The 27,305-nt window shown below is 43.7% G+C and overlaps 12 protein-coding genes across 12 annotated transcripts; 6 read left to right on the top strand and 6 right to left on the bottom strand.

Moving 5' to 3' along the window:
* Window position 1: 1 nt before the first annotated feature.
* On the top strand, window positions 2-2,741 carry K450DRAFT_224783 (uncharacterized protein). Its single transcript, XM_051586268.1, has 6 exons — window positions 2-1,118; window positions 1,181-1,223; window positions 1,288-1,430; window positions 1,492-1,840; window positions 1,909-2,445; window positions 2,513-2,741. The coding sequence occupies exons 1-6, from the start codon at window positions 45-47 to the stop codon at window positions 2,548-2,550; spliced, it is 2,184 nt and encodes a 727-aa protein (XP_051448223.1). The 5' UTR covers window positions 2-44; the 3' UTR covers window positions 2,551-2,741.
* Window positions 2,742-3,387: 646 nt separating this feature from the next.
* Window positions 3,388-5,133, top strand: K450DRAFT_277693 (uncharacterized protein; the record flags this gene model as incomplete). The annotated part of the gene is made up of 7 exons (XM_051593271.1): window positions 3,388-3,763; window positions 3,825-3,862; window positions 3,925-4,117; window positions 4,180-4,302; window positions 4,367-4,520; window positions 4,593-4,850; window positions 4,916-5,133. 7 exons carry the CDS (start codon window positions 3,388-3,390, stop codon window positions 5,094-5,096), a joined length of 1,323 nt encoding a protein of 440 aa, XP_051448222.1. The 3' UTR covers window positions 5,097-5,133.
* Window positions 5,134-5,239: 106 nt separating this feature from the next.
* Window positions 5,240-7,466, top strand: K450DRAFT_224772 (uncharacterized protein). Its single transcript, XM_051586267.1, has 10 exons — window positions 5,240-5,353; window positions 5,422-5,535; window positions 5,606-5,778; window positions 5,852-5,941; window positions 6,000-6,150; window positions 6,218-6,317; window positions 6,395-6,430; window positions 6,512-6,682; window positions 6,770-6,918; window positions 7,028-7,466. Exons 1-10 carry the CDS (start codon window positions 5,270-5,272, stop codon window positions 7,220-7,222), a joined length of 1,263 nt encoding a protein of 420 aa, XP_051448221.1. The 5' UTR covers window positions 5,240-5,269; the 3' UTR covers window positions 7,223-7,466.
* A 4-nt stretch (window positions 7,467-7,470) lies between these two features.
* On the top strand, window positions 7,471-9,927 carry K450DRAFT_205421 (uncharacterized protein; the record flags this gene model as incomplete). Its single annotated transcript, XM_051584732.1, has 11 exons — window positions 7,471-7,642; window positions 7,718-7,797; window positions 7,860-7,924; window positions 7,990-8,111; window positions 8,272-8,315; window positions 8,377-8,431; window positions 8,504-8,562; window positions 8,625-8,677; window positions 8,764-8,988; window positions 9,065-9,468; window positions 9,534-9,927. 11 exons carry the CDS (start codon window positions 7,471-7,473, stop codon window positions 9,719-9,721), a joined length of 1,467 nt encoding a protein of 488 aa, XP_051448220.1. The 3' UTR covers window positions 9,722-9,927.
* On the bottom strand, window positions 9,751-12,889 carry K450DRAFT_224757 (uncharacterized protein). The gene is made up of 5 exons (XM_051586266.1): window positions 12,733-12,889; window positions 12,593-12,659; window positions 10,713-12,414; window positions 10,065-10,647; window positions 9,751-9,919 (listed from the first exon to the last, which is right to left on the bottom strand). The coding sequence occupies exons 1-4, from the start codon at window positions 12,847-12,849 to the stop codon at window positions 10,065-10,067; spliced, it is 2,469 nt and encodes an 822-aa protein (XP_051448219.1). The 5' UTR covers window positions 12,850-12,889; the 3' UTR covers window positions 9,751-9,919.
* A 426-nt stretch (window positions 12,890-13,315) lies between these two features.
* K450DRAFT_268732 (uncharacterized protein) lies at window positions 13,316-15,196 on the bottom strand (the record flags this gene model as incomplete). The annotated part of the gene is made up of 7 exons (XM_051592893.1): window positions 13,316-13,608; window positions 13,686-13,784; window positions 13,860-14,262; window positions 14,329-14,405; window positions 14,474-14,576; window positions 14,650-14,751; window positions 14,822-15,196. The coding sequence occupies 7 exons, from the start codon at window positions 15,194-15,196 to the stop codon at window positions 13,316-13,318; spliced, it is 1,452 nt and encodes a 483-aa protein (XP_051448218.1).
* Window positions 15,197-15,868: 672 nt separating this feature from the next.
* K450DRAFT_297406 (uncharacterized protein) lies at window positions 15,869-18,040 on the bottom strand (the record flags this gene model as incomplete). The annotated part of the gene is made up of 2 exons (XM_051593666.1): window positions 15,869-17,654; window positions 17,774-18,040. 2 exons carry the CDS (start codon window positions 18,038-18,040, stop codon window positions 15,996-15,998), a joined length of 1,926 nt encoding a protein of 641 aa, XP_051448217.1. The 3' UTR covers window positions 15,869-15,995.
* Window positions 18,041-18,087: 47 nt separating this feature from the next.
* On the bottom strand, window positions 18,088-19,953 carry K450DRAFT_224755 (uncharacterized protein). Its single transcript, XM_051586265.1, has one exon. It carries the CDS (start codon window positions 19,831-19,833, stop codon window positions 18,226-18,228), a length of 1,608 nt encoding a protein of 535 aa, XP_051448216.1. The 5' UTR covers window positions 19,834-19,953; the 3' UTR covers window positions 18,088-18,225.
* A 1-nt stretch (window position 19,954) lies between these two features.
* K450DRAFT_224752 (uncharacterized protein) lies at window positions 19,955-21,598 on the top strand. The gene is made up of 4 exons (XM_051586264.1): window positions 19,955-20,373; window positions 20,477-20,731; window positions 20,837-21,250; window positions 21,318-21,598. The coding sequence occupies exons 1-4, from the start codon at window positions 20,292-20,294 to the stop codon at window positions 21,521-21,523; spliced, it is 957 nt and encodes a 318-aa protein (XP_051448215.1). The 5' UTR covers window positions 19,955-20,291; the 3' UTR covers window positions 21,524-21,598.
* A 523-nt stretch (window positions 21,599-22,121) lies between these two features.
* Window positions 22,122-23,829, top strand: K450DRAFT_224746 (uncharacterized protein). The gene is made up of 6 exons (XM_051586263.1): window positions 22,122-22,241; window positions 22,461-22,496; window positions 22,566-22,662; window positions 22,732-22,741; window positions 22,813-23,014; window positions 23,090-23,829. Exons 1-6 carry the CDS (start codon window positions 22,157-22,159, stop codon window positions 23,482-23,484), a joined length of 825 nt encoding a protein of 274 aa, XP_051448214.1. The 5' UTR covers window positions 22,122-22,156; the 3' UTR covers window positions 23,485-23,829.
* Window positions 23,616-24,902, bottom strand: K450DRAFT_224743 (uncharacterized protein). The gene is made up of 6 exons (XM_051586262.1): window positions 24,820-24,902; window positions 24,595-24,754; window positions 24,479-24,537; window positions 24,057-24,408; window positions 23,897-23,968; window positions 23,616-23,826 (listed from the first exon to the last, which is right to left on the bottom strand). The coding sequence occupies exons 1-6, from the start codon at window positions 24,883-24,885 to the stop codon at window positions 23,747-23,749; spliced, it is 789 nt and encodes a 262-aa protein (XP_051448213.1). The 5' UTR covers window positions 24,886-24,902; the 3' UTR covers window positions 23,616-23,746.
* A 358-nt stretch (window positions 24,903-25,260) lies between these two features.
* Window positions 25,261-27,049, bottom strand: K450DRAFT_224740 (uncharacterized protein). The gene is made up of 3 exons (XM_051586261.1): window positions 26,564-27,049; window positions 26,355-26,466; window positions 25,261-26,280 (listed from the first exon to the last, which is right to left on the bottom strand). The coding sequence occupies exons 1-3, from the start codon at window positions 27,016-27,018 to the stop codon at window positions 25,450-25,452; spliced, it is 1,398 nt and encodes a 465-aa protein (XP_051448212.1). The 5' UTR covers window positions 27,019-27,049; the 3' UTR covers window positions 25,261-25,449.
* Between the last annotated feature and the right edge of the window lie 256 nt (window positions 27,050-27,305).

Genomic DNA, 27,305 nt, shown 5'->3' with positions numbered 1-27,305 from the left:
TCTTCTTTCTTTTTCTTCTTCTCTTTATCCACTGTTACTTCAACATGGAGGACGAAAATTACAATCCCTTTCAACTAGACTCTGAGCTCGAAGCTGCTGGTCAAAAAGCTGAGCCCATACCAGAAGGTATGCATTACGTCGCCGACACTCGTCGCGCCTCTCTTGTCCCGCCAAAATGCTCTCATGATGTAGAGGATACCCGCTGTAACTATAGAAGCCGTGGCTACTTGCCCATTGAAAACTATGGCGTCATTGGAAACTTGCGAACCGTGGCATTATGTGGCACGGACGGCTCTATTGATTTCTGCTGCTGGCCCAAGTTTGACAGTCCATCCGTCTTCTGCCGTATGCTAGACAAGGATAAGGGTGGTCACTTTAGCATCACGGCAGCAACTCATACAAGTAACAAGCAACAGTACTTGCCCAACAGCAACATTTTGACCACCCGCTTTTTGTCCGATGATGGTGCTGGCCAAGTCACTGACTATATGCATCTCCCGGAAAGCTCACAACGCCAATCATCCAAGCCACTATTACCTTGGATTATACGTACCGTGGAAGTGATTCGTGGAACTGTTCCCTTCCGAGTCGAATGTTTCCCCGCATTCAATTACGGCCTTGACGAACATACAACTGAGGTTGTGAAGCGGGAAGACGCGCAACCTGCCCCAGTGTCGCTGTATCCAGAAGATGAGGTTCCTCACTACGCCTCTAGTGAAAAGGTTATCTTCACTTCCAAAGGCATGAAGATGGATTTACGTTGGGTCGTCAAGTGTGGCGAGTTTGACTGTCCATATTTCAACTTCAAAGTGACGAACGTTCCGGGAAGTGGCATGAAAGGACCCGGTGCTGTCGCTGAATTTGAACTTAACGAAACCCAGGAAGTCATGTTCATTTTACGACAAGTCCCAGATGATCCCCCGGAACACGAAACTCCAGCCCAGTTTCGACTTCGCATGGTCAAGGATCCAGCTCTGTCTGTGAGCTTGATGGAGGCATTGTTTCGCCAGACGGCAAAGTACTGGCAGTCTTGGATTAGTAGAAGTACCTACAAGGGTCGATGGCGGGAATATGTGCTAAGAAGTGCGCTGATGTTGAAGCTCTTGACGTATGAGCCGGTAGGTAGTCTTCTATGATGCAATGGATGGAACGTTTTCAGCATGTTAATGTTTAATGTCAGACGGGTGCTGTTGTTGCATCTCCGACATTCGGTTTACCCGAAGGTAAGACCCGCAACTATCTATCCTTAGCACTCTTTGTCATTAGTTTTAAACCTGTTTGTTGTAGCCATTGGTGGAGCTCGTAATTGGGATTATCGCTATACTTGGATTCGTGATGCATCCTTCACCATCTACGCCTTTCTTAGATTGGGTTTGACCGACGAAGCTGATCAGTATATGCAGTTTATTAAGGAAAGATGTGACGATCTGGTACGTCCATCCCTTTTTTTCTTCTTAATATGTTCCGATGAGCTAATTTTATTCAATGTAGAACGAAGATGGGTCCCTTCAAATCATGTATAGTATCGATGGCGACAAAAAGTTGATTGAGACGGAGCTTACCCATTGGGACGGTTACCGAGGTTCTAAACCTGTCAGAATTGGCAATGGAGCTTATGACCACATACAGCTTGACATTTACGGAGAGCTCATGGATGGTATATACCTCTATAACAAACATGGGACTCCTGTCTCATATGATATGTGGTGCGCTGTACAAAAACTGGTTAACTACGTTTGTGACCATTGGAAGACCGCCGATATGTCTATCTGGGAGGTGCGAGGAATGAGGCAAAACTTTACATACTCGAGAATTATGTGTTGGGTTGCCGTGGATCGAGGTAAGGCTTTGACTAGGACGGTAGTATCTCATGCTCGTAAATGCTGACCTCGTTTAATTGGCTTGCAGGTCTACGTCTCTCAGAAAAGCGAATGTTTCCTTGTCCTGATCGCTATCGCTGGCAGGCTGTCCGTGACGAAATCTATCTTGACATTATGGAAAACTGTTGGAATGCTGAAAGAAAAATCTTTACGCAATCTGTTGAATCCCAAGATGCGTTGGATTCAAGTGTTTTAATTATGCCCCTCGTGTTTTTCTGCTCGCCATGTGATCCAAGACTTCTTTCAACCATCACTCAAATGTTGCTCCCACCTGAGAAAGGCGGTCTGTTGGCTAATAACTTGGTCTTCCGGTACAACTTTTTGACTACGGATGATGGTCTTGGAGGAATGGAAGGTGCTTTTTCAATGTGCACCTTCTGGCTTGTGGAAGCATTAACTCGTGCAGGAAAATACGACAAGAAACTGCTGCTTCGTGCTCAGGTCATGTTTGAGCAGATGATATCTTATGCTAATCATGTAGGGCTTTTCTCCGAGGAAGTTGCTAGATCTGGAGAGTTGTTGGGCAATTTCCCACAAGCCTTCACCCATATCGCGTTCATTAGTGGTAAGTGTACCAGACAGGTGAATCAGTAGTCACACAATCGCTAACTAACTACTGTTTTACCTTACAGCTGCTTTTAACATTGATCGAGTTCTCTCTGAACATTAAAATAGTTGTAGCGTGGTCCATAATAATCAAATATTATTTTATGGTTTGCTTGTAAATGTGAATGGCTAGCGGACGTTCGTGTGTCCAAATAGTTGTCGGTGACTTGCACCTTGTGAATAAACGTTTTGAAAAGAAGCTCTTAACTATCTGCGGCTGGTTAGCACACAGCTATTTACGAGCCTCCAATGCAATGACTGTTGGACGACTTCAGAAGACTCAATGGTAAAAATATATGTATTTAAGCGTACATGCCCCTCCCCCCGGTAAAGGCACTTCTTTGGATTTGACATAAAGAGGGCATCAGGTGGCGCATATGTTTATTCGTCTCAACGTCTTCCCATATTGGATGAAGCACGCCCAGAATATTTGCCATTTCAAGAGGTTCCCAGGAATTCAACGGTGAATTCATCGGTGTATCGGTGTCATTCAGCATCTTTAGCAGATACCTTCGAGGTTGGCATGTCCAGGGCTTTCGCTTCCTGTCAGCTTCATCCGCAAAAATCTTAGTTCCGTCGGAAACTCCTCTCACAGCGGTACAAATTCTAAAACAAACATTTCATTTCTGAGTAGTAAAGGTTTCATCATTAGCAACGCACCAGCGGTATGGAGATGTAGTCCGCATGAAAATGATATCCCGATGAACTGACCTGGAGAAGAAAGCAAACCAGTAGAATAGCACGTCGGGGTCAATGTGGAGATACCGCCCGGATAATTCCAAAAAGGAAATAGGATAAATCTTATTTGGATCAGCCGGCAGTTTCTCGACTGTGATGTGGGGAACGGAATCAAATATAAATACAGCTGAACTTGCTTTTGTTTAAAAACACATATTGTATTATGTTCGCTGCTAAAAAATCTGGAGATATCACCTCTGCCTTTGCCTTTGGGGTAAAAGACGAGCTCCCTGCTCGCTACAAGGCTCTGAAGGATCAATTGCGACCAAATGACATTCAGAAGGCTTGGGAGAGGCTGCTCGCAGTGTACGAAAAAGAAAGCGAACGTATCCAGAAGCTTGGATCAAGCTCAGTAACCGAAGTCAACTTCAAGGATATACTTGCTAACAATGGTCGCTTCCCGGAAGAGACCATCAAGGAACTCCGCAAGTCTGGATGTGTTGTGGTACGTGGTGTATATGAGAGAGAAGAGGCTCTTGGTTACAAGCAGCAGGTTCTCGACTACATTGCAAAACATCCTGGTATTGATGGTTATCCCGGTAAGTACAATAAAATGTAAGACTGCGGGATTTTTGAATGCTAAATTGGCATTATGGTTAGCCAACAATCCACAAATTTGGGAACTTTATTGGACAAAGGTAGGTCTCAGTATATGGTTGGGTTATAGCACTTTATCATTGTACTCATATCTTCATATCAGGGCCAAGCCAAAGCACGGTCTCATCCCAATTTCCTGACCGTATCAACTGCTTTGAACCAAATCTGGCATGCCAGTGAAGACGCTGCCATTGACCTATCCACCAATGTAACATACTGCGATCGATTGAGAATTCGCGAATCCGGTGATAAAAGTTTCTCTCTATCCGAGCATGTTGACGGTGGATCCGTTGAAAGTAAGTGGTCCAAATCTAGGCTGCAGTTGTATATGACGAGTCTCTAAATGCTGGTAATATAGGATGGGAGGATCCAGAATATCGAAAGTGTTACCAAAAGATTTTGGATGGAAAATGGGAGGAATACGATCCATTCGATGCCACTCACCGCGTCGATGCGACTATGGACATGTATGATTGCGGTGGTAAGTGATCCTTTGCACTTGTGCTGTAATGGAAGTGTTTAGAGCTAAATATTACCTTTGAAAGGCGGTTGTTCCATGTTCCGGTCATTCCAAGGTTGGGTATCACTCTCAGATGTTCAGTCTCCAGGGGGTGGCACTCTGAAAGTGTGCCCTCTCATTAAGGAAACGACGAGTTATATTATGATGCGGCCTCTCCTAGACGATTTGAAGGACAGCAGGTAATGTCTGAGGACAAAATGTACTTACCTAACCTTAAACAGCCAACCCTAACGTATTTCTTGGTTGTATAGTGATATGGGTGGTTCTCGACCGGGATCACAACAATTGCTTAGCAAAGAGCAGCATCCACATATTATCGATACCATGGTCTCCATCCCTAGTGTTCATCCTGGCGATTGTGTCTTCTGGTCTGCCGATACAGTACACGCTGTTGAGAATGAGTGCAACAATCCAACTGATAGCAGCGTCTTCTATATACCTGTTGCTCCATTATGTGCCATCAACAGCAAATGCTTGCGTCGCCAGCGAGAGAACTTTGATAAAGGATTGTAAGTAGTAGCCCTGAAATGGACTGTCAACCATACCAGAACTAACCTTCCCTCAAATAAATCAGAACCCCGCCAGATTTCCCTGGCAACAACTGCGAGGTTGACTTTGATGACCGGGCCAAGCCTCAAGATCTGAGCGACCTTGGTAAACTTGGTATGGGGTACACTCGCTTTGAGGAGAAAGCCGATATGACTAAAGGTCAAAGAGAAGCTATTCGTACGGCCAACTCTTGTTTATTCGATTAGTGCCATTTGTTAATAAAACTTCCACATTTTCACATTTTGCATGCTATGACTGCACTTTGGCGCTGAATGTTCTGCCGATTAAACTCAGAACTCTCACGGTCAGGCAATTTTGTTGATTGCCCTAGATTTTTTGTTGCATATTTGATTTCTTCTTTGCTCCTGTTCTCGTCACTATGCAGTCTTTTATTGACGTTCAAAAGGATTCTCACTTTCCTATCCAGAACTTGCCTTTTGGCGTGTTTTCAACCGCTGGCAAGGTAAGTAGTATAAGAACAGCATCATCAACTTAATACCGGTCCAAGAATGTTAACCACTCCGGTACTAGGACTCTGCTCGAGTTGGCGTGGCTATTGGCGACTACATCGTTGACTTGTCAGTCCTTCAGTCAGCTGGAGTTCTTTCTGGCGTTTCCGGTCTCCCGGCTGGAGTTTTTGATCAGGTATGGGTGTAAAGCAGATCGACTAGAAATTTTAAGACGTGTTCTGACAACGGCGTGTTGCACACTGTAGCCCAGCTTGAATGCCTTTATGGGTCTCGGAAAGAGCGTATGGTCCGCAACCCGTCGTTCCATTCAAGAACTCTTGTCTAAGGATGAGCCGCGACTTAGAGATGATGCCGATCTCCGCCAACGCGGTTTGATAGCTCAGAAGGATGCCACAATGCACCTTCCAATCACTATTGGGTATGGTTGATAGTAACTTTGATTATTCCTTCCATCTTACCTCAAAATTAATATCTAACCTGAATGTCTTTAGCGACTACACCGACTTTTACTGCTCTAAAGAACACGCCACAAATGTTGGCATCATGTTCCGTGGAAAGGACAATGCCTTGCAATCAAACTGGTAAGTAATACTTCATGAAAGGTAATATTGGGTACTGTATACTTAATAATAGCGATAGGCTGCATATTCCTGTTGGTTACCATGGACGAGCTTCGTCTGTAGTTCCGTCCGGTACGCCTATTCGCAGACCATGCGGACAACGGTTGGCAGGAAAGGATCAACCACCTGTATTCTCAAAGTGTCTCAAGTTAGACTATGAGCTAGAAATGGTAAGCCTCATTTATCCATATTTCAAGCTGTAATCACAGACAGCACTGACAGGGCTTTTTGCTTAAGGGGTGGATCGTCGGTACCGGAAACCAGCTTGGAAGCCCAATATCAACAGCTGAAGCAAAGGACCATATTTTTGGCATGGTGATGCTTAATGACTGGAGTGGTACGTTGCTTTAACAATGTACAGAATCTTTAGCAGCAGATTAGAGCTTGACCTCAAACGTTCCTTGTGATTTATAGCGCGAGATATTCAAGCCTGGGAATATGTACCGCTTGGTAAGTCTGATTAAGTTTGCCGTTACTGTGGTTCTCAGATGACATTTACCTATCATACTTTTTTTTCATTTTTTTTCATAGGACCTTTCTTGGGAAAGAACTTTGGCACCACCATTTCTAATTGGGTAGTGACATTGGATGCTTTGGAGCCCTTCCTAGTGGACGGACCATCTCAGAACCCAACGCCATTGAAATACTTGCAGGAGTCAAGCAAAACGGCCTATGATATCAATTTGGAAGTTTCGATCAAAGGTAACCTTAAAATGGTTAAAATAACGTAACCCGTGAAAGCAAAATGACTTGTGTAGTTGACATACCGATTTTTATGATGATTTGCAGCTTCCCCTTCAGCCGAATTTGAGACTATCACCAAGTCCAACATCAAGTACATGTACTGGTCTATCACCCAGCAGCTTGCTCATCACACTATCAACGGATGTAACATGAGAACAGGCGATTTGGGAGGCACTGGTACTCTTTCAGGTCCTGTAAGTACACCAATGCAATTGATAAGGGTGATTGGGGCTGAGCTTCATATTTCCCACAAAAGAAATCACGGCTATAGGGAAACTTTGTTAAACTTCATTCATATTATAGACTAAGGAAAGCTTTGGTTCTCTACTTGAACTTTCATGGAATGGCACTCAAGAAATCGTCTTGAAGGACGGTACCAAGCGACAGTTCTTAGAAGATGGGGATGAAGTAAACATGACCGGATACTGCCAGAGTTCCGAGGGATGGAGAATAGGATTTGGTGAATGTGTTGGCAAAATCGAACCAGCACTCATTTGAATGTACAAAAACAAATCGGTGGGAAATGGTAGCAAATAAATGTGAGATACAAACAGGCGTCAGAAGTTTAATCTGGTGAAACAAGTAGGTTTATTTTCTAGCGACGCTCGGCGAGTCGATCGTTTATCCCGGTACAGCCCAAATTTTTCTTATCCGCGACCGACAATTAAGTATTTAATGCACATAATAGGCTAAAAATCCAAAATAAAATTTCCCACTTTTCTTCTTCCTGTTTACTATCTAATCTGATGGACTCAGCATCGTTCGAAGACGAGAAAGACATCAAGACTACGGAAGTGGTCAATGAACCGCGGTTCACAGAGGAGCAAGAGCGTCGAATAGTACGCAAATTCGACACAAGACTCTTGCCGTTTCTTTCATTCATGTACTTGTTCTCATCCTTGGACAGATCAAGTCTTGGTAAGTAGAATGCGGCATTCACTCTCATGGCATGTGTACAAAAAATAGGGTATTGATTGCTCTACTGGTTCAAAGGCAATGCTGTCTTGGACAACTTTGAAGCAGATCTGGGCATGACCGGCAACCAACTTAATACCGCTGTTACTATTTTTTATGTAAGCATGATAAACCTGCTACTCTGCATTGTGACAGACAGATTAATCCAATGTGTATGCAGGTGGGCTTCCTCACATTTCAAATTCCCTCCAACATAATGCTTAAACGATATAGTGCAAAAGTCTGGTAAGTTGGGTAGCGCGCGTGGTACTCATGATCTGGGCAAGAATTAAAAATCGCTTGCTTGCTAGGCTGCCACTGTTAATGGCGATTTGGGGAACAATTGCATGTTGTCATGCCGCGTGCAAAAACTATGCTCAGCTGTTGATCTTGCGCGTTCTTTTAGGGTTTTTTGAATCCGGCTTTTTCGTATGTATTATCCTCTGTTATATGTGCGATCGGTGACAAATAAGTACAGTGCTAACCATATGTTTCTCCTTACAAACAGCCAGGTAAGGCAAAAGAGTGGTTTTAACCATAGATAAGGCGCTGGAAAACAAAGATAATGATGTATTATCTTCAATGATCAACAGGTGTTGTATATTTCTTGACGACATTCTACAAAAAACATGAGATGGTTAGAAAAGCAAATCCTTTTTATGCCCATCATCTGTTGGTTACTCACGGTTCCGTTATAGGCAACTAGAATTGCTGTTTTCTGGGGAAGCACTACCGCGGCTCATGCATTTGCAGGTAGGTGATATTCGCTTGCATAGATCAAAGATTTCAATGTAACCTTTATAATAACGGATTATGATTTGCTAGGTGTCCTCGCATATGGTATCTTGCAGATGCGGGGGATAGGAGGTTTAGCTGGGTGGCAGGTTAGTACCGGCGGGTTAAACGTATGCGGAAAAATTTCAATAACGACTCCCTCTTGTAACAGTGGCTATTTCTGATTGAAGGCATACCTACAGTTCTTGTGTCCTTTGTAGCATAGTAAGTAAAGCGAGGAAACATGAGACTAGGAAACCTATAACAATCTGCTTTCGATATTAATGATGGCGCTCGTTACATTATTACAGTTTCTACTTACCGGTTGGACCTTCCACATGCCGCTGGCTAACAGACGAAGAAAAAGTACTGGCGGTAGAAAGACTTGAATCTGAGGGTCCCAGCGGGCATCAGAGTCTTGCAGACATCAATCCAAGCAATCGCAAGGAGGCATTTGAAGCATTCAAGGACTGGAAGGTGTGGTTCTACATGGTCATCTTCTTCTGTGGTAGCGTTCCCAACACTTCAGTTTCCAAGTAAGACATCGAGGCTATTCAGCGTGCGTATTTTCAATCATTTACCTTCGTGATTAACCATCACCCGTTTCAACAGTTTCCTCCCCTCCATCGTCAAAGGAATGGGATACAGTAACAAACTGGACGCCAATCTCATGTCCGCACCTCCATATGTTTGTGCCGTTATTGTGGTCATTCTCATTGCTTATTCATCTGACCGACTACACGACCGTGCATTCCATGCTATAGGCGGAGCTTCAGTGTGCTTCTTAGGCTATGTGTTACTGCTTACGCTTGTCGGCAACAGCGCACGGTACGCTGCAGTGTGTCTGGCGGTGGCAGGTGTGTTTGTCATCAACCCGGTCGCCAATGCATGGCTCACAGGCAATATTGCTCCAAGCATGAAGAAAAGTGTGGCTACAGCCATGGTGGTCATGGCCAACAATTCTGCCGGTCTGGTTGGTTCGAATATATACCTTTCAACCGATGCTCCCTATTACAGTAAGTAAGCGTCCCGTGAACATGCTTGGTTTTGCAACGCATTAATCTTCGAATTTCACGTAAAGCCAAAGGCCACGCCATCAACCTGGGTTTCATCAGCTTGTTTATTATCCTGGTGTGCGTCCTTAGATTCCTCCTGTGGCGTGAAAACAAAGCCAGGCAACAGAAATTAGACGCAATCGAGGCAGCAAACGAAGTCGAAGTCGAAGGACGTATTGGCGATCGCCGATTGGATTTCCGTTACGCTTTGTAACGCTCCATCATGCATTGGAAGTGTTCTATACTACGCTTTACATAATTAAAAATAAATAGTCAGATCAGTTTTTTAATTTTCTATATCGAAGGGATCTTTTATTGGTGCGTGCATGCAAGAAAGGATGGTTAGGCCAGGGTGCTTGAGGGTGAGTTACAAAATGGCTGGCACCATTACATGACTGAATGGGAGAGTTTTCTTTGACAAAAAAAAAGAATGAGCAAAAAAGAGTATGAACATTAAAGAAAAAGGAAAAAAAGTAACAGCGATGTCCGCGAATTGGATGAAAAGTAAAGGGAACCGTATTTCAAAACCAACGAAATTTGTGAAAAGTGCATTCAACCTATTGCAGCACCTTGTTAATGGTGACTTCTGCATCAGGCGTAGTCAAAGGTGATATTTCGTCACCCAAGGTAAATTGTTGAAGCATAATGGTAGGTGTAGCAATAGGCGGGTCTGAAGGTGGTGCATCCGCCTGTGCTGGTTCAGGACGTAAGAATTCTGCTGATGACCGATGTGTAAAATCAACCGCTCCATCAGCTCCGCCGCCAAGACCACTATCATTAGTGATACGAGTGACGGACGCTTCAGTGATGCTTCCACTACGAGCAAGTCTTTTGGCAGCGAGAATGGAGGATCTTCTTCTCATTTCGTCTACACCATTGTGGAGAATATTGAGACGAGCCATACTCTTTTCGAAGAACAAATCCGGATTGGTGCACGTTCCAAGTGCTCGTCTCATATGAGTGTTGAGATAACTCAAGCCAACTTGGTATGAAGCATTCATCCATCCAAAACCTTCTCGTGGAACAAACTTGAAGTCGACACCAACATTACCATACTCCACTTCGACCTTGTGCGTTAAGCTTACAACATCAAACTTTTCCGGAACGACACCATTAAAGTCGACAAATGATTTGGTGATGCTGTGGAGAAAAAAGAAGTCAGTGTGCTGTCTGGAGAGTGTCATAAACCAAAATGGAAGACTTACGTGTACAACCAGCGGTAGGCAAGACGTCGAGCAATTTCCATTTTACCGTAGTTTACGAATCCACGCCATGCCATGATTTGATGAGGAGCCCAACCAAAGGGGAAGTCCCACTGTCGATTGGGACGGTCAAGTGAGATAAGACCACGAGAACTTTCTGTACCAGAAACAAGACCGCCCGTCACTTCGAACTTGCTGAGTGAGTTTTCCGTCAACTTTTCAGCTTGATCATCGCTTGCGCAGCCAGCCCAGAGAGCCCAGAATGCAGTTACAGTTTCGTAGGTGCTTTGCTTTTCCTTGACAGTATCGTAATCAAAATACAAACTCTCCTTCTCGTTCCATAAGTATTTGTCGATTCGTTCCTTACGCTCAGCAGCTCTCTTGAACCATACTTCTGGATCTTGCTTGACGCCATCGTAGTCTGTAAATTCACCATGGAAGATATCTCGGACAGTCTCACCAATATCGATTTCATATTTGTACAACAAGGAGTTAAGATCGATGGTTGCAAGATTGGCGCATCTCTTTTCGTATCGGTAGGTAGTATCGTGACCGGATTCTCGAACAGCACGATCATGCAAGAAGTATTCGTCGAGCTCAGGTTCTTTAATTTCTCCATCGTTGTATTTCTGATCGAACTCAACAATGCTGACTCCATGCTTGAGAGCAAATGGTTCAATGATATGGTCGAAATGAGAGGCTTCTGTCTCAGGTGGGATACCTAGGCCAGTGGGGTAAAATCTTGACAACATAGTTTTTCGATCCAAGCGAGGCTCTGACATCCATACAGTGTGATATTCTTTGATGGAAGCTCTGAATGCTTCTGTCAGCCATTCCTTGTTTTCTTGTTCCTTTTCTGGGTTAAGACGCTCAAATACTTTGATGGCCATGTCCGTTAGAAATGGAGGTTGCGACCGAGTGAGATAGTAGGAACGATTGGCATTCAAAATCTTGCCATAATGCAGAATTTCATAGGAAAAGTTATCGACCATTCCGCGAGCCAAATCTATCCGTCCATCTACGATGAGTCCAAGTGTTTCAAAGTATGAATCCCAACCGTACATTTCGTTGAAACGGCCGCCGGGTACCACGAATGGAACGCCCTCAAAGTTGACGTTTCCTTTAGCGTCGACAGTTCTCTTCATAGCCAGTGCCAAAATACCAGGTCGATCGTTGATGCTTTTGACGTACTCCGGCGTGATATCATGGGGAAGAAGTTCGACCTCCAGATGAAGATGTGGCCGTGCCGCGGCTGTCTTTTTGTAATATTCATAAACTTCGGTTTGATCCCATGGGATATAAATTCTTGGGTTGTGGTTAGCAGAGCGATTCTTGGGATCTGCGCAAATGATTTCCAGGCCATCAGCATCGATACGACGGGTCAAGCCATCCCAAAAATGATACCGTATCATTCTGGTCAGACGATCTACAGGGTTTTCACTCAATCGCGCTTCATCCAGCACAATATGTTTGCGTCCGTAGTCATTGGCAAGGGCAAGTTCTTGAAGTAGGTTGGAGAGCATATAGGTGCCGCGGACATCGATAGTCCGATAACCTCCCGAATCGGCCGTTCCCAAAAGTAGGGATTTTGGACCAATATCGTTAATGGTGATTTGAAAGTCGCCATCGGTATCCTCCTGCTCTAGAATAGTACGCTGTGTCTCTGCAACGTCGATAAGGAATTTACGAGCCTTGCTCTTAGGGTCTGTCAAAATAAACATAGTTTAGTTGGTCAAACCTGTGACTTGAATTTTTCTCCCGCCCGTCCCGCCATGACCCAGTAGTTAGCAGGAATTTTTTAAACCAAGATACAGCTAGAGCCATGTCTATGATGCCATATACTGATATAATCCCGCTTCCACCGACAATTGCCCATTACTTACCGTGAGAAGCTCTTCTACGCCGTGGGGCATGGTTTTTGGGACCACTGGAGGGCTCTGCAGCCTTGCGCTGAAGTGGGTTGTCAAAAAAAAATTAGTCATTGTGTCAAAGTTATGCGAAACGGCTATCGATAAACGCCTACCGAAAACGTGGTCACCGATCGATTGCGACCAACACCAGAGGTTGCCGAGTTACTACCTGTCGTATAATAGGTACTGGCGGGAGCGTGTACATCGTAATCTTGATCTGAAATATTCATTTCCTAACGAAGCAATGAAAGATGCAAGTGTCACTTAGCAGTCGACATTATTTAAGCCAGCCTGAATTTTATGACGTACGCTTTGAAGCGCTCCGACTCTCCAAAGGACTGCTGCAGACGCCCAATTAAAATTAAACCTTTCATGCTATAGTCCAATCACTGTTCACTTTACGTCTGATCTGGAAATTTCTGGCCAATCTTCTATATTTCTCAAAGGACAAGGAACTCCAACGGCGATCTCCGCTGATAATTCAACAGACGCTTGTTGATAGGTATTTTTATGTATTTGCTATTTCGTCTTCTATATATGTCATCTATCAAGATTACTTGACATGTTGTACGCTTGCTGAAAAGAATTATGACATTTATATATGGCTTGAAGTCTTGCCTTATCTTATTTCTATCTCATCTTACAGATCAACGCACAGATGCGCTCAAAGGGGGGAGATCATAAATGGTTTTGCATTTATTCGTGATTTGGCTGTTCTTCATCATGAACAGATTTTCTTATGGCTATCTGGTCACTGTTCTTCTTGTCTTGAGCTAATCTTCTTAATTTTCCTTTAAATCCCAAAATGGGCAAGCCGCCAACGCACGCTAGAATCATAGCAAACAACAGTGCGTTATCCATATTATTAGGTGGTGTTGTGTTGCTGCCCGAGCGAAGTTTGTCCATAATGATTGTAATAAAGAAAGAAATGATTTGAGACGATGCCCATAGCACGGACGTACTGAGGGATTCAGAGACAGGGTAAGTAACTGAAAAATAGGGGAAAGAGTTGGGAACAGTTAGAAAGAATTTCTGTGTGATATTCTTGCAGTCGTCTGAATCTTACTTTCAATGGCCAGCTCTAAGATAACAGGGAGCAGCATTAAGGTGAATAAGCCGTTCAACAGGTTTGCCATACAGAAAACCCAAAGGGCATTCGGGAGAACTATTGTGGAAAAAGAAAAAAAGAGATGTTTAGTCTGGTATTTCAAATCTTTTACCTAAAGCCAATGTATCTTACTTTGAATGTATATCATGACATAAGTGAGACATAAGAGAGGCACAAAGAGACGCAGGATGAGTAAATGCTGGCCAGTCTTGTCGATTAGAGGACCAGTGATAGTTCCGGCAACGAATCCACTGAATAGTCTGACAAAACCAGCTATGCCGGCTTGATTATTCGTATAGCCGTACGGAAGCATGATTGGTGTCAAAAGGGTGAGAATCGAAGTCTCAAGACCCATGACCATACAGAAGATGATCATTAGATACCAGAAATTCAAGCTGGAAAATAAGGTACGGCAACCTTTCAGGAATGGCGTTCGTTCTGTTCCAGCTGTTACAGACGGTTGACTTTTAGGTAGGGCGGGCAAAATGAGGAATGGTATAGTTACGATGGTTGAATAAATACCAGCGCCCACCAGCTATAATATCTGAACTTTAGTATGAAGCATAGTGGATTGTATAGCATATTAAAAAGTCGCACATACCACGTATGGAAACGTTTCTGCCGATTTACACACAACTGGTATCAACAACGTAGCGACTGCTGCGCCAAACGGAATGGCTACTCTCCATAACAAAATTAGTATATCAAGGAGTCATTTAGTTCAAATGAAGGAAAATATTTCATACTAAGGATAGTGTTGGCTGTTCCCCTATGTTGAATTGAGAACCATACCGAAGCAAACTTGGTAGTAATATTATAAACAAATGGTTGCCCCAGTGATGCAATGCACTAAATAAAGCACATCAGTTAAGGTTGACAGGGCAGACAAACAATGAAAGATACATATCGAAATTAGAATTACCTGTCCTATCATGGCTACCGGAAATCTAGCTCCGGCTGGGCAGATAATAGCTATGGCTCTAACCCAAGTGCCAACCATGTTAAAAAGAGCGCCTACCAGCATCTGGTACAAATGAATGAGAAGAATTATGAGACCAATGTTTTGTTTTGCCGGCCACAATAAATTTACATACACTGTTTTTGACTCCGTATTTTTCGAAAAACCACCCAGTGATGAGACTAGTAAAAATGTACATGAGCGCAGTTGCGTTTCCTAACCAGCTGACCGAAGATATATCGACATTCAACCATACGACCGAAACATCCGTGACAACCGAGAAGCTCAACCACATTATGGAGCACGACGATGCCAAAGCACATAAAGCTGCTAGTTCAAACCATGCCATAAGACTCGTCTGATTGGATTCTGGGTCTTCTTCCTTTTCATGATGAATAGACTGATCTAAAGTCGAGGTGTCGGATATGCCTGATTGTAATGACTGCTGAATATCCATCGAAGTGTCTGAGAGATAAGGTAAGGATCGGAAATGCTGCTGGGATTGGGACATTCAATGTACAGCGTCTTTAATATAGGGAAGGAAAGGAGTTAAATCAGAGTGCGAAGACTTGATGGAAAGACTTTATGAAAAGAAAGGATTGAAGGAAAGAAAAAAATATAACTACGGCCTTAAAGGAGACAAAAAAATTATGCCAGGCTGTTGCTCATGACGCGAAAGGAACAAGCGATGGGCCAGCTGAAAGAATTAGATAGCTGTCAACGTTGAAGCTGGAATCAAGAATCAAAATGGACGCATATGATGTATAGGCAATGCTGTGGGGGTGCTATTCTGATGATACTTGTGGGAATATTCCAATTGAAACCGAATAACCGTTGGTAGTGTGTGCCGTCACAGAGCCGGAAAGTGGTCCTAGTACCTATTGCTACCGATATCGCAAACCAGTCTACATGGCCGGATAGGAGCGGCTTTTTGCTCGTTCATTTTCTTATTCTTCGTCATACTGACCATATTTATTGGTAGCTAACTTCTGTGTTGCAAAGTTAACGTCGCAGAGTTCACGTCCAAAAGAAAATGACTTCCACATTATCTCACACTGGAAAATATTGGCATAGCTGACCATCTTTCGGCAATAACACATTTGGGAAAATCCGGTCTTGTCATCCACCAATAAATGCAACCCAGATGTGCTCAGTTACATTGCATTTAAACAGGATACTCGATCCGACATACCATAAGGTTTCTGTTTATTTATGGGGTATTTTATTCTACATATTAGCTATCTAACACTATTGAAAATATGGATGAAGGTAGAGGATATAAAAACGCACAAACATGAGTATAGGCTGATTTACTCGAGGCCAATCTGCTTCAGATCCTCAGAGTGCCAAACACGAATAAGCGGATGTCTGTTTTCAGCGTGGCTACTATTGTCAGCACAGCTTTCACACAGGTTGATGGCAGCTTTTCCAGGCACTCCTTCGTTACAAACTGCACAAACGTAGCGAGCGCCCACAATGGCAAAGCGACAAGTTGAGCATTGCACATTGTGTACTAAATTGGTTCTGTTGGCTACGCGAACGTTGTTCTGAATATCAGGTGATGTTGAATCTTTTACGGCTGCTAGCAGGTGTTTCGAAGGGTGACTGTGAGAGGGGAAGCACTTTTGGCAAACATCCCAATCTGGACAATACATGCATCGATAGCGGATTTCATTGTCTTTAAAGTTGACATGACAAATGTCGCATACTGTATCGGGGTGTTTTCCTACAATAGGGTGTGGAGAGGTCGGCATGATCTCTGTAGGACGATTGTTCTGCACTTCCCAACTTGCCTTGTCCACTACCAAGCTTCCCCAAAAGTCAGCTTGCGATTTTGCTACCTGCATTTGCTGGTGGATTTCGTCGACAACTTCGGTGCTGACATTTCCGGAGCTGGTGACCTTATACCACTGAATCGTGACACGAACAGGGTACCTTTCATCTCGCTCCAAAGGTTTTCCCTCTAAACTTGGGAATTTCCCTTCACTCTCAGCTAATGAAATGATAGCATTCTCAATGTCTACAGGAGGCGGATTCTGTACCCTTGGTAGGCTTATTTGCTGATTTTGTGTCGCACCAAAGCCGAATGAGACTTTAGGAGGATGTGTTGCACCAAAGCCAAATGAGCTTTTTGAAGGGCTGAAACTGCTTTTTGACCCAAAAGGTTGAAATGCAGGCGAACTCAATGGCGCCATGGGGCTAGCAGGATAGGTTGGGTACGGGCTATTCGGAGCGATTTGTTGTGGGGGTTGGTATGATGTATTGGTTTGCCCAAAGGCAGCGAAAGGAGATGCTTCTTTAAAACAATTTGGGGAATTATGTTGGGGTCCGTAGATTGGAGGTTGAGTAGAATTTGTCGGCCCAAACACTCCGAATGAGGTAGTAGAACTTTTTGGCCCAGACGATCCGAATGAGGCAGAAGAGAGCAAATGGGAAGACCGTAGATTATCAGACATCTTCAGTGGTACCTGTATGACAACAATGGCATTATTTTGCCTTTCTTCAGCGGTCATAGGCTTTGTAAGATCTTTCTCTCCACGCAGAATTCTGTCGTATGTCAGTCTTTGAGCCAAGAATGCGTGTTTAGAACCGTTGCTGTTAAAGTAAAGTTTTTGTCCAGCAAATACGCCATTCTGAGTCTTCAGTAAGAGCTGAGCACTGGTACCTTTGCTGGTGGCTACAATGGCGAGAACAGCTGAATGGGTTGTTGTCGATTGATAATTGTAAATACTAACATAGAACTTGGTAGGATCCTGAATCGGTGGAGTGGCTCCAAAGTAGACAGCAGGGGTTTGCTTAGGAGGTACAGGCAAAAAGCAGCTTTGAGCGGAAACCAAGGCGTGAGAGTCTCGCTTCGGACAGTACAGTGATTTCTTCAGTCCCGTATACTTTGAAATATCATTCAAGTAGTTGGCTAAAGAAACTGATTTGAGAGTGGTGCCATTTTCGTTACCAACCACAAGCGGGATCTAAAACACATTGAATTGAGAGTCAGTAAACATTAGTTTTAACTGCGGAGCTAATCGCCTCCAGATGCTCGTTCCAACTAGCGTAGGAAGCCATAACATAAGCAATGAGGGTTACTTACTTTGTCCATAGGAACGTCCCAAGAGTAATCGGCAAAGTTGGGATGCCGAAATAGTGGCATGCGTACTTCGGCCACCAGCAAGGTCAAATCAGATATATTGGGGCCATATACCGAATTCTTCGTCCTGGCCGTGTCTTCCCAGGCGACTTCCACAATGTCGAGTCCTCGGGCTTTAGCCAGAAGACGACTCGCTTGGTCGCGAGGGATCTTTTTGATCACTTCACAGAGAACTTTCAGTTGACTGTCGTGGGGTTGAGTAACTACCATTGAGGTGGAGAGGAACAAGGAGATGTAGGACAGCCAAGACGTCTACTGCGCATTTTAACAGAAAAATATTATGGTGGTTTTTATTTGAGTTTTTGTGATCCCTAAAATGGGAGACTGTTGAACATTTATTAGGTATGTCTTCTTCTTCTTACATGAATGAGCCTACAATTGAAATGAAATGGGAGTTATTCATTTTCAGCAGCCAATTCCAAGTCCCAACCCAAGTCGGCTGTTATGTCCCAGGCGTGATTTATGTTTTCATCCAACTGCGGCTGCCTTGGCTCGTCTAGTAAGGATGACGGTGGCGGGGCAACAATGGGATCCAATGGCGGCTTTGATAGTAGGGATGTGGAGTCAAGTGATTTACCGTTGACATCAAGCATCTCCCATTTGAGTTCCCAGTACGTTTCATCCAGTTGAAAGATGTCAATAGTGACAAAGTGGAAGTTGATTTCCGTTCTTTGATACATATTCCAGTCATCCACTCTGTCGTAGTCAAGGTCACCGCCTGCGCCTCCAATGATGCTGTACATAACGCCATTCCGTTCTCCTCGTTCGTAGTTATGTTGATGGCCAGATATTACGAGATCAACACCATACTGTTCGAAGAGTGGTACAAAGCGGTCACGAACAAATCGGCCCCACTCGCTTTCTCCTTGGTTCCACGGAATTGGATCCCAAAATTCCATGAAAGGCGGTATATGTACAACGACAATTCGAAATTTGGCAAGTCTTGATTCTTCGGATTCCAATTCCGCCTTAAGCCAATTATCCTGATCCAGATAATCCAGATTACTATCCAACACAATCACTTTGACTGCTCCCGACGCAATGGTGTAGGAAAACCAAGGGAAATGTTGCTTGTTATCGTGGCGAGTATAATGGTATTCCAGTGACTCGTCATGGTCATGGTTTCCATGTGCGTAGATGATGGGCGTAGTTTGAGCCAAACTGTATTTAGTAAGGGGATCGAAGAAATCGGTTTGCCATTGCTGAAGCGATGGGTAGTTTTGAACAGCATCCCCTGCATGAATCACATAATCAAATGGTCCTCGATGGCCGATGACTCGAATAACCTTGGTGAACGTCTTGAGTCCAAATTGATTGTCAGCGATACCTACAAAGCGAATTGGGTTCTTTGCCGTTGGAGCATGGTCAGCTTTTGAATGCCAGGGGAACTTGTATTGTGCAAGTAGGCGTCGCCTATGAGGCGGGGTTTGTGGAGAGGATAATATACTGTAGGTATAGTTGGCAGTAATAGGCAATGGGCCCAATATGGCTTTGTAGATCTTGTGATGTTCGTCTAGAACAGTGGGAACGATCGTCTTGGTGATACCGTATTCATCGAATTCAGGGTCTAGCGGGTTATCAGAGACTCGCCATGTAACCAATAAGTCTTGATCTTCGAAACCACAATTCGCCTCCCATACCACTTGAACGTGGCGTGTATCAATAACAAAGAGAGTGGGTTCTTTGCGAATAGAATTACATGACATCCAGCCGCTGTCGTACAATGAGTTTCGTAACTTGAAACGAGCAAAGGTGATATATAGTTGAATGAAATCGAACATAAAGAGGAATAGAAATAGGAATATGATAATTGCAATGGTGAGTTTTAGTCTCAAGCGTCTTCGAGAGAAAATGTGACGGCCACATCGCCTTGATGTGACATGCTTGTTGCCTTTTAAGAGGGTAAAGTCATGGGCGAATCGATCATGGGCTGTTGATGGATGAGGCGAGGTGGCAAGTTTGTGATGAAAGGAAACAGAGGAATAAGGTTCGTAGTGATTCATCGCATGATTTAGTGTAGCTAAAAGCTAATCAGAATGAACAGACAACTGATGAAAATGGGAATGGGCAGTAAAAAAAAATAAAAAAATTTCGACGTTCTTATGGTTTTGCTCAATTTCACTGAATGGATTCCAGGATTTCTTTACAGAGCTGATTTTTGATATTCCGTTGCTTCATTGTGCCCGATACAGCTAATCCACTTTGACAGAGGACCTATTGGACATTGCTCATTTCTTAACCGCCTATAACATCTTCTCTTCCTTTTTGTCAAAACCAACTTTTGTAGAGCTTCCAGTACGCCCTCTGTTTCGGCGATTGCTGATCCAAGTGAACGCTAATCTGTTTAAACGCCGCTGTTCATGCCATCATTATTGACCATTTCGGTCTCCGTCATAGATACAATTTATGATGCCGAGATATTGTCTGTTTAAGTAACTTGTAACTCTTCTACAACTTTTATATGTTCCTCCTAGGTACTATCCTGTTAGCACCTTTGGTTGGCGCTATACGAAACCTAGTTGTATTTGGGGATTCGTATTCAGGTACGTACGCACTGAGACTCTGTTGGCATAACTCCCGTAAAAGGCAAAAATGACAGGAAAATTTGAGAAACTGACCTTATCCTCACCACTTGCTTTTTGACAGATATTGGCAATAACGGCATTTACACTGACAATGCCAACTGGGCTCAAGATCTCGCCTACTCTTGGAATGCGTCGCTCTATGACTTTGCCTACGGAGGAGCCACGTGCGACAACCACATAGAACAATACGTCGACGCTGTCAGTGTCAGTCAACAAGTAGCTGATTACATTTCGAGGGGCGAGGGCAAGAACATTAATGCCTCGGAATCCGTGTACGCCATTTTCATTGGAATCAACGATGCCAATTTATTTAATGGTAAAGTTGGTCCCTTGCTAATTTTTCAATATCCCTTTAGTTTTCCCGCTGCCCGTAGACCATATTTGTACATATTAGCGCATACTAACTCTACGTCTATTTTAGTGAGCAATACCCAAGCTGTGGCAAACTGCGTATCCCAACAGATGAAAAAGCTAGAGCAGGCATATGGAGCGCAAGAATTCCTTATATTCAACATTCCACCTATGCAATACTCTCCCTTCGCTAAAACAGCCATACAAAATTATCAAGATGCAAAGGCGGACTGGATTGCCAATTATAACCAGCTTCTGAACGCTTCGGTGCATAATCTCGGAGGAACAGCCAGTCTTGTATTTTTTGACACATATGACTTATTTAAGACTGTTCTGGCAAACCCCACCGCATATGGCTTCGACGATATCACTGACTATTGGAACAAATATGCTTGTACCAATTTAACATATTGTCCTGAGAACGTTGGTGGCATAGAAGGCGCAACAAAATTTCTTTGGTGGGATGGTACACATGTTACATCAGGTAAAAAGCATTGTTATTATATAAACCAGTCAATGATTGTCGTCTGTTATTTACATTTTGTTTTTAGCAATGCATAGGATAATAGCAAACAGTATTATCACTCTTCGTCCTTTTGGTATACAAGGCAATAACGTTCAAAATCAATATCAGGTGAACCGGACGGCCCTCCCAATTTCTCAGGGCGTACCTGGACGATTTTCAATAGACTACTGGATGCTACTCATGTCGTGTTTAACAGCATTAGTGGCCATTCATACCCATTTGTTCATATAGACATGTTGTATATAATGTGTATTCAAGAATATATATATTTGATTTAGAGCTCAAACAGTTTATCTTCAAATGGGTACCTGGATTTTTTTCTGCAAATCTTACAAAGACAGCACCTAGGAGACAATGAAAATCAGCAGCCACCTGAAGGCTTACGTTTTGAGCAGAGGAGGATCACCGGCAGGGCCTATCGTTGGATCGCTAACCCCCCGACACCATGTGTTGAACCGCGAGCTCAGAATGTAAGAGATTGCAATGAAAAATGTTCTCGAGGTTTTAATGCTGTTGTCTCTCCAGCCATACCTTGTGACATGTTTGCAAGTACCAATACCAGCCATCAACATTTCGTTTTTGAAACAGCGCGAAGAACCACTATGCACAGAGACGACGTCTGGCATACCTAAAGTAGACGACAATCGACAAAATGAAATGGAAGAACAAAGAAGTCACGATAGAGTTGGTTCTTTTCAAAGTACACAAGCCAACATCCACCAAGTGGAATTTTGGACGTGAACAGGAAGGCTGACCCACGATGCGAATTACCGTTTTGGGGTGACGTATCATCCCATAAGCTATATTTAAGGTGCAGGTGTCGTTTTGGCGACGGCACAGGTTATTTTATAATAATATCTATAGATGGGTGAATCTAGAACCGAGTTATTGGCGTGGCTCAATGACCTCCTTCAGTTGAACTACACCAAGATCGAGCAAGCAGGATCAGGTACGTGATGAGCACTCATTTTTTCGAAACGTCTGGAAAAAGTCCATGGCTTCGACGAAAAAGCCGAAACACTGAGAGCTGGACGAAGATGCTGAGAGAGCAACGCGACTTGAGTACTCTGTCCTCTGAAACCTTGGAATCACGCTGGCCATACTCAAGATCTATCTCGTATGCATCAGTGATAGAGCCCGATTCTAACCATTACTGTGTTTTATCCAGGTGCGGCTTACTGCCAGATCATGGACTCCATCTTTGGTAAATAGTGTTCTTAATCACTGTAATGAGTTTGCTGAACCTGTTACTAAGCAAAGACACGATTTACAGCTGATGTTGGTATGACCAAGGTCAAATTCGATACCAAGCAAGAATACGAATACGTGTCCAATTACAAGGTGCTCCAACACACCTTTGATAAGCACAAGTACGTACCATTACATTCATTCTATGTTGCGTGCAAATAGACTTACATGTTTCTACTCTCTGATTTTAGGATTGATAAGGTGATTAGACTCGATAAATGGCACATAGACAAGATTGTCGTCAGAAGGCTGACTATGTCTCTTATTTTTAGATAATACCGGTTGATCGCTTGATGAAGTGCAAGTTCCAAGACAATTTGGAGTTTATGCAGTGGGTTAAGCGCTTTTGGGATGCCAACTTCCCTGGTGGTGCGTACGATGCATTGGCACGCCGCAAAGGCCGTGCTGGTGGCGCCACATCTCGAGCACCCACTGCTACTGGAACTCGAAGACCCCCTGTCAGTACTGCTGCTGGTATGTCAATCTCTCTTTTTTGTTACAATGGTAATGTACGTACGTTATCTGACCCCACCTCGGTGACGTATATAGGCCGAAGTGCAAGCCGTACCGCTTCAGGAAGAATGTCGTCCACTGGCCGTCAATCATCCAGCAGCGCCAGTGCCAACGTCCTCGATAACCACTCAGCTGCCATGATCATCGACTTGAACAAGCAGATCGCCGAATTGAAGGTCACTGTCGACGGATTGGAGAAGGAGCGCGATTTCTACTTTGGAAAATTGCGAGATATTGAAATTTTGATTCAGGAGCAATTGGAGACTAATGCTGCCATGGAAGAACCGCAGGAGGACCCTAGTGTCTTGAAGGATATCCAAGCTATTCTGTATAATACCGAGGAAGGCTTTGAGGTTCCTCCCGAAGGTGAAGAACAAGACCTAGCTGCTGGCTCTATGCCTGTTGGCGATTCTGAAGATGAAACTTTTTAAATCCCATATATCGAAAGCAAAATTATTCCCCACCCTTAAATGTTTTCCTTCCCTTTTCTTATAAACATTGGTTCCCCTGCATTATATTAAAACGAAATCCTACTAGTGACAGCAGACAATGCACATAATGGTGTACAATGAGAAAAAGGAATGATACATGCAATTTATTTTTGTGACGAACTCAGAAGAGTTGATGTAACAGGACCGGTGTAGGCTATATTATATGGACATTATAAAGCAAAGTATGATTTCTCTGTATAGTTTACTGGTACAATTCAGGATCGTACGGAGCACCAAACAGTCCTTGCCAGCTAGCTGGGGGAGTCCAAGAGAAGTTGGAATCTGTCAAAGCCACGTGAGTACGATGTTTGAGCTAGGTTGCATGTAGCCAACATTGCAAAGAAACCCTTACCTGGTGAGACGCTAACGATACGCATAAGCGAGTCTAAGCAGTTTGCATATTGTATGGTGTCCTGCAGATTGTCTAGGCGCGAGAAAAAAAAAAAAAAAACATTTGGTACAGTGAGTTTTTCAGATCCAATCGTGACAAGTACAATGTGTCATATTCTCACCTCCTTCAAGGGCAAACATGATGAGGATGGCTACAGGGTGTTTTGATCTCAATCTAGCAAATAATTTCTTCGCAACGCCCGAACCATGCATGGTTGGAATATCACTGTCCCCTTTGTTTTGATCTCGATGATCGCCATCTTCCTCAGGTAATAATTCGAGCATAGGGAGATTGAGCTCAGCTGCACGTTCGCTAACAAACGAGTCCTCAGGTGCAAATAGACGGAAGGGTACACCCGTCATTTGGACATCCACCCGCCGAGAAGCGTCTGTGCTGGTCATGATCAACGTCTTTGCAAACCCTGAGGCGACTATAAACGCCTCCAAATTGGAGAGAAACACTTGGCGTTTACCCTAATGAATCTCGGTTGTTAAAGGACATTTTCCCTCTATTGTAGTTAAAATGAAAAGCTCTCGTTCTGACCTTGAATATAGGGGTCCGTTGCTGGACAAATGTGAATTGGCGATCCTTTGTTTGATATACTTTTAAACATGTCAATAACGAGGGCTGTGATAAATACAATGTTAACAATGAATTACCTTCTAGGGCGACCGTAATACCCATATCAGGATTCACTTCAAAAACGCCAGCAACTGGCATGACGGAATGGTCCTCCAAGAAGCCAACGCGCTCCAACTTGAGCGAGCTGACATATAGATCGACAGTGAGCTGAGGAACATTAGCGATCGACACCGTGGGCTAGTGAATCAACAAGTCAGTATTGAATAGATAGTAGTGAGGGTATTGAAAGAACGATATCATACTATGATTAAGGTGGTGCCCTTAAGCTGTGAAGGATTAAAGCCAGGTACCGGGACAAATGTATTCATGCTGGAAAGGAATTACGTGGACGCAAGCCAAAATTGTGAGGCAGCACTTTTGAAGTACCTACTGAGATTGAAATTTGGCCAGGCAATTTGGATGAAGCATTCAAACCAACATAACAAGAACAAAGACTTTGCGTACGATGTGCAAAACAATATGGCATACTGATAAAGTCTACTAATACCACTCATAAGTAAAAGATGTGGTTAGAAGGACGTGAGGGTTCTGATATTTCGATTTGAGGTGGTCTTATGTTCTGAATTTTTTTCACGAAGCACCATTGTTCTTGATCGCAAGGATGTATTACATATAGCTTTATCACGAACAAAAGCTTGCATGGTTCTTATAAGCGAAAATCATCAGTTACTGGAGAAATCGCAGACGTTAAACCAAAAATCGGTAGATCAGATATATTTGAAAATTTAAAGATATGGTACAAGAGGTAGAATATGAAAAAAGCAAATTAAAAAACAAAAACAGAAGCGCTCTAAGAGACTATGTTCCTCTAGGTGGTAAACGAAAAAAAATGCTTTTCAAAGGTTGCACTCGACAGTGACGGGGGTGAGAATCTATTCGGCTGCCAACATGGCAACAAGGGCACCGCCAATGCTACCTCCGTCACGAGCAATTTCTAAGAGAATGCGATCGGAAACCTCAGCTCCAAACCAGGTACGGAGAGCCTTCTTTACGCGTACATCCATGTAAGGATAGTATTCATAAGTTGAGCCATTCACACCAATGACGATTTCGTTGCTGTCAACGATATGCAGTTGCTGTTTTTCAATCATGGATGCAATAGCAACGGCTACCATGATGGCACCGCGGGTAGCCACGATACGGCAGATACGAGTAAGGGCTTGGATATCGTCCTTGGAAGGTCTAGTAGAAAAGGAGTAGACGGATTCCAGAATCTTGACAGACGCATCACGTGATGCGGTGTTATCTCTTTCAATGGAACTCATCATGGCAGTTTGGAAGCTCCAAGGAGTATCCCAGCCTGCTGGAACCTCTCCATCAAATAGGGCACCTTGTTGAATGAAATCCATGGCTACCAATCGAGTCAACTCGCCAAGGTATGCTCCTGACATCATTTTTTCCCATGGCTGAAAGTCGGGTTGCGTATGATTCTTGTCCAGCTGATGGTCATATTTGGTTCGTGGCAAATAGGTATCGTTGCCAAAGATATCGATCTCGGTGTTAATGAGCATTTCATCATCAGGATTGAATTGAGAGCGTTGGGACTCATCCCACTTGCCAATGTTGGAAACCTTCTCGGGGTACGCAGCGTTGCATCCAGTAGCATAGATAAACCCAATACGAGAACGAGGGTTGCTATAGGCGTGAGCTACCAATGTTCCAACAGTATCATTCAACAGCGCACCGACGCGGACGTTAAGATTCTAGTAGGGCAAATTAAGATAGGGTAAATGATCATGATCTATCGTTTCTGCTCCATGGTACACGATGGCCTTACCTTTCGATTGAAAGCTTCATGGAACATATCCGACAAATCACGGCCTTGAACGTTTGGCATCGTGAAGCCTTTACCCATACGTAAAACTGTTCCTCTATTCAAAGTAGTTTGACTACAAGAGATGATGTTAACATGGGAGGAATTTGCGGAAAGGATCTCAATGGGCCCCACCCGCGGGCGATGGCAAGAATGTCGAACATGTCACTTACTCGATAGGAAAACTCCAGCAGACACCAAGTGAGAGGGTATCCTGACCATTCACTTGCTCAGGCTTGAACAAGTGCTTTGCCTTTACAGTAATGAGTTCTTGAATAGTGTCTGCGATCCAGTCAAAGAAAGCGTCTCCAGATCCTGACTTGAGGTCCTCAGTGGCCAAACGCTTGTTCTCGACAATGTTAACCTGACCATCTCCAAGGAGCTGAACAGCGTTCACACGAAGATTGGTACCTCCTAAATCCAGGGAAAGGAAGGTACCGGTCTCATTACCAGTAGGCAAAGAGGTGACATAGGATGGAATCATGGAGGCAATGCCCTTGGATGGGGTTTTAAGGCCGGATTGGTACTCTGATATAAAGCCCTTGATAATAGGAGCCATTTGCTCCTTGGTCAAGAGAAACTGGTCCTCTAATTTGTTAAAGAGGTGCTCATACGAAGCCATGACCATTTGGAGTTAGAAGTGAGAAGTGGGTGAAAAGGGCCAACAAATAGATTTTGTTAGGCTGGCCCCAGTTTTTATTGTCAGTTGGGCGGGAAAATTTTTGAGGGTCAGTTTTTATTGGTGCTTGACAATAACAGCCATTCTATTTTCCCTTTTTATTTTTCCATTCAATGAAACCCAACCCCTGTGTCTTACTGTGCAGGGTCCTTCCATTTATTCTATGGCCAACAACTTGATGACCTTGAATATTCGCTTCTATTCAAAATAATGGAAAGCGAAACATCTTGCCATTA

Source organism: Umbelopsis ramanniana (genome assembly GCF_025399195.1).
Source record: "Umbelopsis ramanniana AG unplaced genomic scaffold K450scaffold_6, whole genome shotgun sequence".
Lineage (NCBI taxonomy): Eukaryota > Fungi > Mucoromycota > Umbelopsidomycetes > Umbelopsidales > Umbelopsidaceae > Umbelopsis > Umbelopsis ramanniana.
The sequence above is the reverse complement of the archived record's forward strand: the minus strand, read 5'-3'. Positions and strand labels throughout refer to the sequence as shown.